Source organism: Egretta garzetta, unplaced genomic scaffold, assembly GCF_000687185.1.
Source record: "Egretta garzetta isolate BGI_Z169 unplaced genomic scaffold, ASM68718v1 scaffold30, whole genome shotgun sequence".
Classification (NCBI taxonomy): Eukaryota; Metazoa; Chordata; class Aves; order Pelecaniformes; family Ardeidae; genus Egretta; species Egretta garzetta.
In genome coordinates, this window is record NW_009258383.1 from 902,332 (window position 1) to 913,717 (window position 11,386).

Genomic DNA, 11,386 nt, shown 5'->3' on the forward strand with positions numbered 1-11,386 from the left:
GGGGGGGAGGGAGGACATCACGTTCCCATAGTTGGTTTGCAAAAAAGTTGGCCTGTTAATTACCATCACACTGGCAGAAAGAATCTTTAGAATGCAGTTGGGGTTTTATTGCTTTTGCAGAAAGAATCTAATTTAAATTTTTTTCTGATCCTAAATACATCTCGATAGGATTCTAAGTTGCTTCCCCTAGGAAAAATGAACAGTTTAAGATGCTTTATGAAAACTGCAATCTGTTGGTCACTTGAAGTAGAACATCAATTTGGTCAGAATTATTTGTCCTGTTTTTCTTTCTGTAACTTAAGGAATTGCATTTAATAAGCTGAGATTTACTGCTTTTTGTATTCACAGGACTGTGCTAAAGAATAATGACTTGAGATCAAGACAAGAATTAACTACTCACCTCACCAATCAGTGGCCTTCCCCAGGAGCTCTGGATGTCAATGCTGTTGCCTTGGACACTCTACTCTATAGAAAGCACAATCAACAATGGGATGAGTAAGCTGAGTATTTATTTTGATTCACCTTTTAGAGGAACAGGGAAACTCAAAATTATACATTTCCCTTAGCATACTCTGAAATGTGTCCTATTGGAATTACCTGTTACTACAGGTACAAGGATCAGCTGGCAGGAAAAAAATCTGTTTCTCTACTATAAAAATTTCCTTCCTTTGGAGTAATTTAGGGAAAAAAAAAAAAAAAAAAAAGGAAATAATTGCTTTAGGAAAAAACAGTGTTTTAGGACACAAACAACAAAAAAAATGGAGTGTTTAAGGAGAATTGAGGATATCTAGTTAGATTGTTAAATGTGTTAATATTAAATATTACTTGCTTTGCAGGAAAAGCTTTCAAAGTCTGGACCAACTTTCAGCAGAAGTTAGTCTTTCTCAGTCCTCTCTGGATCCAGGTCACTCACAGGATGGGAAGCAGGATGGAATGAATTTGTTAAATGAAGGTACAGAGCCAGTCTAGTGGCTTCATTTTATTTTGTTCTTCATAGCTCTGATCTTCAGTCCCTGTGAGATGAATTTTCAGGCATTGAACAGCATATTTTTCATTGTTATGCAAATTGTTTCAGGTTCCCTAAGGACTATACTTCAAATAAGTTTGGATTTATGAAGATGCCCACCCCACCCCCTGATAATTATAAGACTTTGTGCTGTATTTAAAGCTAAGCTTCAAATATGTTGCGTATCTTCCTTCTCCATCACAGAACCAGAGACAGCTCAGCTACGAGGAGGATCTTCTCTCATATTTCTGCTATAACTAACTCAAATCCTTTGAGTTCTTTTTTGTTTCTTAAAAGAAAGATTAAAGGCAGTGGATTTTGCAGCTACCACTGTCATTCTTACATCTTGCATTCAACATTTATCTGTGGAGATGCAGCCTGACAGTTAAAATAGGGAGAGGAATGTAATATGAACCATGCTGGTATACAAATGTAGCACGCACACACAGCCCCTTTCAAAATCTTTATGCTTACCAAAGTTTCGCTGCTCCATCTTGTGGGCAATTGTGAAAAGCAGAAAAATGCTGGAAGACTTCTGAAATAGTAGTATATTGAGTACAGAACATAAATTGCTATAAAGAATCCTTTTTATATTTCATCAAATGTTAACTTTAGATAGACTTGATGATACAGAGCCTTAGTAGTTCATAACTGTAAAATTTCTTGGTTTTAAAATATCAGGGATGTAAAACCTAGAACTGTTTTTAAAACTGTAAACAGTCTAAAATCTAAATTATTTCAAGTTAGCTTAGAGAAAGTGAAATAGAATCAGTACAGCTATTATTAAGAAAGTTCTTGTGTAGATCTATTTTCAACCTTTTTTTGCAATACTAATCATTTGAAGTTATGCTTTGTTTTATCTTCTGTAAATTAAGGTGTGGCAAAACCACTGGTAATAATAGTTTAGGTTTTGATTTCAAGACTCTGTCTTTACAGGTAGCATAACATCTCACTTCTAAATTACTGAGGTTCATCAGTACCTTTAATATAATTCTGTAAGGCACAGCATGTGATCCTGCAGTTCCAATACCTCTGGTCTAACTCTCAGTATGGCAGTTTTAATTAAAAGATTAGAAGTAGTAAACTTTCACATTACTGTTCAGCCCACTCATGTAGTCAGGTTTTTAGCTTCACACTTGTTGAAATCAAGGGCTGTGCCCAAACAGTGTTATGCTGTTCTTTGTGCATTTTTTCTCCTCAAATTGAATGTAGTCTTTAAAGGGTAGTTTTTATCGGAATAAACATTTTTCTAAAAGAGAAGACTTTTTAAAAGAGCTAATCTAGCTCATTCTTTAGGGAAAGCTATTCAGTCACTTGGAAAAAAGCTCAGTAGAGGTAAGACCTAAAATCCACTGGAAACTGGTAGTAAGAACCATAAACGATGCAAGAGAAGGACATCTCACTTATTTTTTTTTCATAATGAATTGTTGAGCAGGGGGCAGTTTGGGTTGTTTGGTTTTTTTCTTACATCCTCATGAGAATAAAACACTTCTGTCAGGAACAGGAGATACAATTTTAAGAAATGCTACTTTATAGATGTGATTTTAAAAAATTCTGGTAGACTGGCTTATCAATAAAATCTTGTGCCTGTGACCTTTTTAAATTGAGTTTAATCTCCAGTTTAAGGTAATCTTTTCTATTCTGCAGGTGAGCCAGGAGGATTAAATAGGGAGATGCTGGTCGATCAGATTCTTTATAATGTAATTTATTAGCGCAGTTGGCACAAAATAACTTGAAACATGTTTATTTTTAAAGAAATATATCCTGATTCCAGTTAATTCTACTCCTTTCTGAGGGATTCAAAATCAGATCTCTGGTACTGATGTTGTATTAGTAACATCTTCCATTTATGTATAATGTACTTGACTAAAACCGGTGCTTGGATTAGTAACTTCCATTCTCCCTGTGGTCAGTGAAGCCTCGCAATCTCCCTCTGTAGGAGCCCGACAGCAGCCCAGCCTGTCGTGCACGGGTAGGGATCTGTGTGCCACCCGGGCAGGGAAGCTATGGCATAAATTATGTGTCTTCCTAATTGCATTTATGAAGTGTGCGTGTGCTGAAGCGGTAATATGTAATTCATAATAGTGTAGATGAAACAGGTTTTTTATTCCCTCATTTTTTTTGTGGTCAGGTCATCTTGTGCTGTAAAAAAAGATCAGCTTAATTCTTGTTTTTCTTAACAGGGAAGGAAGACACTCCATCGTTGCTTGGTCTTTGTGGCTCTCTTACTTCAGTAGCAAGCTACAAATCTCTCACAAGTCTGAAATCAAGTGAATATCTTGCAAGTCCCACAACAGAGATGACAAGTCCAGGCTTAACACCATCTTGAGATACACACAAGAAGGAAGAGCTTTGTGTTGTATGCATTTGGTTTATGTTCCATAAAATGACTTGCGATGAAGACTGCTAGTTCTAAGCTAAAAAATAAGCTGCTTTGTTTATTCTTTTCATGGTTACCTGTTTAAAAAGCCGCAAATTCTGTCAGTTTTCATTCAAATTTTTTTTTTTTCCCCCCAGAGGACTTTTCAGATTTTCTATTTTAGTCTTGAATTATTTAAAGCTCTTGGTCAGGTACAGGACAAAATCTGACGCTTATGACTGATTTTTTAAAATGAAACAGTTGGAAATCAGTCCCCCACTTAACTGCCATGACCTTCGTTTCTCCTTGCAATGGCCTGGCCCTACTCTAGCCACGGTGCTTTTCTGCAGTGCTTTAAGTATTTATCAACTCTTGCAGAACAGACAGGGAATCCTTAACGCCAGTCTTTGTAGGCAAACAAATATTTTGCCTAAAAATCCAGCTTTTCATCTGTGTATGTTGCATAGGACCTCAAATAGCATATTTAACCTATCAACAGCTCTTCTCAAGTTGACTCAGTGTTAGACTTTGCATTCCTGTTAGTATCAGGGCACTTAGGAGATGCCTGAATCGCACTGAAGGATCACACCGAAACACTCTTGCTAATTCTTGAAATTGCATGTGAATAACAAATGTAAGTTGATCATCTAAATCAAGCATACTTTGCAATTTGTACATGTTGAGGAAACTCACTGGATGCTTTTGAGTGACCTGAGCTACAGAAGATCAAAGACTATATGAGAAATTTATTGGTTTATTGGCCTTGCTGGAAAGATGGGGACTAGGGTTGGTGGGGTTAGCACCTTGGGAAGTTTGGATTGTGTGTTTATTGGCAAGATCCCAAGGAGAGTGAAAAAAGGGAATCAAAGACAATATAATGACAGTATTCCTCATGTTAAATATTTTTCTCATTCCTGTAGTAGTGCAATAGGTATTTTTCTTGATTAGGTAATATGGCAGAACTTATTTAAGTCAGTTTTCTCAAATTAACTTGCCATTGGTTTAAAATACTGATAGGAAAAAAAAAAGGGAGAAATTTTTTAAATGAAACTAACTTTCCAGATTACCCTACAGTTTCGAAGTTTGCAAATTAATTTTTGAATTGCAAACTGTATTCTTAATTCTTTGTAAGATACAATTTTGCTAATCAAGGTAATGCTTATCGGTATGATTAGTAACTTTTTAAACAAAACTTAAATGCATGTAAGTACGTTGTATTTATAAGTGCTAGGGAAAATGCTTTTTTGTGCCAAAGAAGTTTCATAAATTGTTTACATGAGTAGCTGCAATACAAGACAGATTTTTAATTATTGCTTACTCTTAGGTGTTTACAGTATGTCACAACACTCCGTACGGTTTTAGTTGATTTGCCTCTTGTAACAGTACCTTGGCACTACTACTGTAATCTGGTCATCCGCGGGTGGGCTTGAAAGAAAGAGGATTCATTCTTACCTTTATTAAAAACTACAGGGAATGCTTAGCCTTTGTAAGCGTGAGGCTACGCATCTCTGGAACTCAAGGCGCTGTTGGGTTTAGCTGGAGGAGGCTCCGGATACATCTCCTCAACTCTCTAGTCCACAGTGCCGGAGGTTACTGCGTCCATGGCAGGGTGAACTACTACCAATGCCATTTTAATGCAGATTTTTAAAGCAGCTTAGCAAAATCCACCAGACCTTGTCTTTCAAGCCCTCATCTTACCCACCCAGTTAATTTCTCTGTAATAAACTCTGACCATTAAATCCTTTCATACACTGTCAGAATGTCCATTACTTCATGTAACTGGGTTTTTCTGTCACCACATTAAGCGCCTGTTCTCTCACGGCAATTGAGTGACATTATTAAATGCTAATTTGTAAGCCAGAGATGCATTTTTACTACAAGGATAGCAAGGAAATCCAGATTCCACAAGTTGATGTTCTGCATTGAGGTACAGTGACTTAATCAGTCTTGTTTGCTGTTAAACTTCCACATCCCACGACAGCAGTATTTCAGAGGGGGCTATAATCATGATCTCCAGTCATGTTCGCTGATGGCTCTTTTCTTGGAGCCACTGGTGTGAAATTCATGTGTCATTTAACTGAAGTCTTTTGTGTAGTCTGACACCGCTGTGAGTTTCTGGGTGTCATTTTGTGCATGGGAAATCAGTTCTGTGTGTCTTTCTCAGTTCTAAACATTAGCCATTTTTCAAAAAAACTGAAAAAAAAATGCCCAAACTGTATGTTTTGTTGCCTTGACGTTCCATAAATGTTGCATGTAAATTAAACATTTTGTATCATCACTAATTACTAGTTTTTGTCTCCGTTTTAATCATACAGGATAAAATAAGACCATCTGGAAAATTACACTATTACTGAGCTCGCAGCAAATTCTTTTCTTGCAAAACAGGAAGACTTTGGTTTTGTTGCTGTATTTCTTTCAATGTGGTCAAAAATCTACTGTTACTACTTTCTTTCTCTTAGGCCTTATTCTGAGGTTGTAGTGTAAAATTACTTTGGAAATCACGGTGGGGGAACGGTGTTGAGTACCTCCTGTGGCAGCACCTCTCGCCTGCAGCGTATGCTCTAAGTTTGTAGCTAATGTCTTTCCACCTGGAGCATTTTTCAGTGGGCGATGAATTTTCACCAAGGCCAAACATGTGCTGGGTTGCCACCTTCATAGTAGAGCAGGGCTGAAGTCTGTTTCTTGGGTAAAGCACACATGAAAGTTGGTGTCTTAATGACCTTGACTACTGAGTTGCTTTTGTACCAGCGCACCCTCTCATTAAAATACGCAAAAATAAAATTCAACCACTTCATTGAAAATGCATGAAAGAAGGGATGTAGAGAGGGTAGTTAAAAAAATAATTAAAACAACAAAAAACATACCAAGGAAACTCTGATTGAGGAACTCAAGTGCCTAGGGGCAAGGGAGATGCCACAACTGTTCACCCCTGCTGCGTGCAGCACCCCGTGGCAGACAGCGGCTGCGTCCGCAGTAGTAAAGTAAATGCGCTCCGGCCCTGGGATTGGTGCACGTCTGAGTCAAACCGGCACGGACCCACCCCTGCCTAGGCCAGTGAACTTGGCCTGCAAAACCAGGTGACCCCATACAAACTGGGTATGGGGAGTGCCCCCCGGCAGGCAGCTTGTTCCTCCGGAACACCTGTGCAGGCCCTCGCCTTCCGTGCCTTGGTGTGCTTCGAATTCTTAGAGCACCTCTTCAAACTAAAAAGCCACTGCAGCACCTATCATGTATTCACCACGCTCTCTGGGTTTCTAATGGGCACGATGTACTTTTTCCAGTTTGACCTAAAGCATTTTTCATTTTAAATAAACCTGAGAAGCCAAAGACTATTTTATAATATGCATTTACACAAAATACAGAGCTGCAAATAATAAACATGCACAGAATTAAACGTCTTAAGCAAGAATAAATAAGGATTTATTGAATTAATTCTCTATCAACCTCATTACAGAGGAATAATCATATCACACAATTGGAAACCCAAAATATTTTCTAAACATCATTTTAAATACCCAGCAAAAAGACCCTTTAGTCAGACTGAAAATTGAAACAGTGGCAATGGTTATTCTTTGCTCTGTCCAGCCTCAACTTTTTTTCCCCCTTTTAATCATCCCTGAAGAACAGTCAGAGCACCTTTTTTTTTCCTTCTCCTTTCTTTCCTTTTTTTCCTTTAGCTGCAAGAGAATTCACAAAATCTTCAGTGATAGCTTATGGGTCATGTGTATTTTCTTAGTCTTAAAAGAGTGAATTTATCTGCTGTGAAACAAAAATGAAGTTGTATTTAGTTACCAAATGTGGTGGCAGAAATTCATTGGGTCTTCTGGAAAATGCCTTGACAGATTAAAATCTGGCACAATGTATTTCACCGTGCATTTTGGCCTCACACAATCGGATGGAGAAATATTAAGGACGGTTCATTTTTTCATTTAAATGAGAAAAGAAAGACTTTCCATATTCGTATGTGCTGATCATTATGGCACAAGCAGGAGCAACTTTAAGCAGCCGTGGAACAACACCTGCCCAGGAGACAGAAGAAAGTATTTGCTGTCATTTGTTTTCAGACTGAAGCGCTCTGGCACCATTTTGGGGTCACGATGTATCAATACCATCATATACCGGTGTAGAACTGGGATTCTACCTGTCCACATTCCTCAAAATGGTGAAATTGCTGGCTGTAGGCATTGCCACTGTGGTAACTTTATGTGCTCACCCATGCCATCCTGTGTGGCCTGCCCACCTCCGGCTGGTGGTGTCTCTTCAGGGAGGTGGAGCACCTTGACCTGCAGGGCTACTTTGCTCCAGCACAGAAGAGGTGGCCCTGGGGACAGCCTGCATCCCCTCCCCTAAGCCTCAGCAAAACTTGCTGCTCACGTGGGAGAAGCAGAGGCTTGTGAGCTCTCAGGTGGGACAATATTTTCAGGAAGCCCTGAATCCTGAAACGGATAAAGTTAGGGAGGCAATGGGCTTGAGTGCCACGCTGGGCTGTACCCTCTGCCGTAGCAATGTGTCTCAGCCCTTCCAGCCAACTGTTAAGGAAAAAGCGTGATTCCCCTGCCGCTGTCTCCTAAGACCTACAGCACCTTTACTAAACTGGAAGGATCCTGGTCACTTGTATAAATGATTGAATTTAGGTGTTAAATGTCTCCCATTACAATCAACTTGGATCCTGTCAGTGGGGTTTAGAAAGTGATTCCGCTTACCTAGAGGTAGGAAAATAAGGCTGAATCCACTTGTCTACACACAGCCTTATACTTCCACTTGCAATGCAAAGACGGCTGCATGGAGCTAATGCAGATGATGCATGACCTATGGAAAACTTGTGTCCCTTTGGAACAGCAGCAGGAAGCCCGTCAGGATACCCCCAGGTCATCTCACCTACGTGTGGGCAACTGCCTGAGACAGTGGCTGTTACTCACATGTCAAGATCTCAACGTAGGTATCCTAATCTATGAACTACATTCCACCCAAAATACCTAATAATATTGCTGTGTTGTAGTGTCATGCATTCTGCTGGCATCAGTGCTCTGAAACACGCAAACCCTATGTCATCACTGTACAGCAAGTAAAGCAATTTAATCTCTTTCAGCAAACACAAGTCTTGGAATTCTTCAACCAACTGCCTCACCATTCACACAAGGAACTCCCGTGAACCGGTCAGTACCTTGCATTTGGAACATCTCATGCAGTTGTTCCTTTAAGTATGAACTGCTACAGGCTTTTATCTCAGTAACATTTTAATCTCAATATCGTGTCATTTCCTCCTAAGGATTCCAGAGTCACACATGACAACACACGTGCATTCCGAAGGCCGCCTGTGCATGGCAACAAGAGAGCATTGCCCCAGCCATTCAGCAGAACAGGACCACAGCAGCTCCACCCAGCAGGTAGACTTGTGGAGACAGAAGGACATGGGCATCTCTTCCCCCACAACCTGGGAGAAGGGCACAGGGGGAGCTGAACAACAAGTACTGGGGAAGTAAGAAAGCTTAGGGAGGCGAGCACCATGAGGTGGACACACAGGGTGTCAAGAGCACTTTGTGACAATGAGCATTTGATACGCATTCAGGGTTGCATTTTCGATCTCCAGCTGCCACACATAGAAAGGTGGATATTCAAAAGCAAAACACTTTTTTATAAACAGTTTAGTTTTGAAGCAGTACTGTTTTAGTCTGGTGATACTCAGGCTAGTAACTTACTGATAGAACAACCTCAATATGCATATTCAACAAAGGCAAAGTGTCCATGGGCCCCTCCCGGTACAAATTTGCTTTTGTTAAATGAATGATAGTAGCTCTTCACAAAAAGCTATGAACCAGTAACTGGAATTCGCGAGGATGTGTAATCAGCTCAAACATTCACACTGTGAATGTCCATTTGCACTGTCATGTGAGGCTGGAAGTTCTTATTCTCTCAGTTTTCGACACATGTGGTGGCAACCCCAGACTGCCTTGGTGCACACTCAGGTACACGGAGCAGGAAATGCCTGGCACCAGATGGGTTTCCTCTTAACTCCCATTCTGCCACAATACAGGAAAGGGAGAGAAGGTGGATGGTGAGTGCGCTTGTGGATGGCAGGTCTCAAAGAACTCCGTTAACTGATAATCACAGCACAGCATACATGTGCACTCCCAAAATGTAACACAGTAACCTCCACACCCATATTTATTTGGGTACAAATCATAGACTGAGCAGTGTGAAGCAAAACTCATAAGCATTCACCATGAAATGCATTTCTCTGAGTGGTGGAAGAATGTTTAGTTATCGGTAGGTTGGAGGAACTAGGAACCTCATACCAAGCCATCATCCAGGAAAAAATACTCTATTATTTCATTTGATATGGGCTGTAATGATTGCAGACATCTTGCTGAACACTCTGATATTCATTGAGACAGTCCTGATAATGGTGCTGAACCACAGTGAAGCACAAGTATTTTGGAAGGTAAGATGTAAAATACGACTTTCTGTAAGGTACAAAAATAAACATCTAGAAGAGCTAAAGGAAGATACCAGCTTCTTTCTCAAATGGCTCCGTAGCCACCATACTACTGCTCTTGAACCCATGGATGAAAACTTTCAGCCTCTCCCACTCAAATTAGGCCCAAACACCCCCATTCCTCTGTGAAAATGCCCTCCATTCAGAACACAAGCATTTCCACTTGAAGTAGACTCTTGGAGAAAGAAGAAATAATGTATTAAGAGATTGAGGAGGGACAAATTATATGATGGAGGGTTCTTTGTGTCTCAAGAACTCAAGATCTGCTGTGATGTTTAGTAAGTTGTAGGGATCTACTCTAATGTAAAAGAGAAAGAAATGATAAGAGAAAGAGGGAACTGCAACCATCAGAAGAATAATAGCCACCTCCCGATGGCATCTTCAGGACTGCTGACAGAAAGTTCGTAGCTCCACGGAAGAGGTGTTAGCAGCTCTAGTCTTGATACCATCACTGCTCTAGAGACAGAAGCTTGAGAACAGTCTGGTCTAAGGCTCTGCTTTGCTACAGAGCTGCAATATTGTATTTCTTGAGGGACAGTAGATACAACACCAAATGATCTAAAAATAGTACAAAAAATCTTTAAGAACTGAAGACTTCAAAAATTTTTTTATTCAAAAATGTTTTTACAGAATGGCAAATTTTCTACTAAAACCTGAACTCCTCAGGCACGCTAAGCTTTACAGCCAAGGAGACCTGCCCATTAGGATGGCAATGCTTGTTCCAGCTCCATCTTGCAGGTTGTCCTAAAAACTACTTGGGCCCACAGCAGTTCACCCACAAAGTTCTCCCAGTGTACAGAGGCATTCAGTTCAGTTATTGGAGAAGTTCCTGTGCATATGGGGTAAAGAGTATCTAGTAGTTGCAGAGAAGAAATTGGGGTGGGGAAAGCAGCACATAGCTAAACTATCAAAATACTTCTGATTTTAGTTACCAGATTGGCAACTAGAAACACAAGTTGCATTCTATGGCTACTTAGGACACAATGGATGAGAATGCAAGAACTCCAATTTCTGGGAAACCCAACCTTTTCTTCCTGTTGTGCTTGACAGAGCATGCCAAGTAGAAACCTCTGACAGAAGTCTAGCAGAATCCATGATAGCTGCTGCCAAACAGCTACAAATCTGTGAAAAAATTTCCATGTCATTCTCCAAGAAAATATTCTCATATCTGGCTAAATCCACCATGAATTACTGAAAGGACTGGTGATTACCTCGGAAGGGAGTCAATCCTTTTTAGTAACTACAGGAGTGGAACATTCCCTGAAAGATCTTACAAAGTAGAAGAAATCTTCAGTTTCATGATGGCATAACAGTGAGGAACTTTTGCTCCAATGCTGGAATGTCATTTTTCTTGTCTCGTGTCACACTTGCCAGCTCACGAAGTTCCTGTTCTGGTCAGGGCAGTTTGGTTATGCCGTGGAAAAGACACTCATAAGTCTCATGAGGTCTCAATAGCCTCTATGATCACTCCTTGATGCCAGGAAGTCCTCTTACAATTGAGCCATAATGATGAAAATCAGGAGTA

General features: G+C 40.0%; 2 protein-coding genes across 3 annotated transcripts in view; one reads left to right on the plus strand and one right to left on the minus strand.

Moving 5' to 3' along the window:
• The window catches only part of RUNDC3B (RUN domain containing 3B), a 47,199-nt gene extending 43,864 nt beyond the window's left edge, over positions 1–3,335 (plus strand). Inside the window, exons 9-11 of the mRNA XM_009641257.2 lie at positions 349–495; positions 837–952; positions 3,190–3,335. Of these exons, the coding sequence (XP_009639552.1) occupies positions 349–495; positions 837–952; positions 3,190–3,335 (409 nt within the window). The remainder of the gene's footprint in view (positions 1–348; positions 496–836; positions 953–3,189) is intronic.
• Positions 3,336–7,153: 3,818 nt separating this feature from the next.
• The window catches only part of SLC25A40 (solute carrier family 25 member 40), a 21,077-nt gene continuing 16,844 nt past the window's right edge, over positions 7,154–11,386 (minus strand). The window contains exon 10 of one of the 2 annotated variants that reach the window (XM_009641269.2): positions 7,154–7,384. In XM_009641269.2, coding sequence (XP_009639564.1) covers positions 7,272–7,384 — 113 coding nt within the window. In that variant the 3' untranslated portion in view covers positions 7,154–7,271. The remainder of the gene's footprint in view (positions 7,385–11,386) is intronic. The other variant, XM_035897183.1, reaches the window with a different exon arrangement.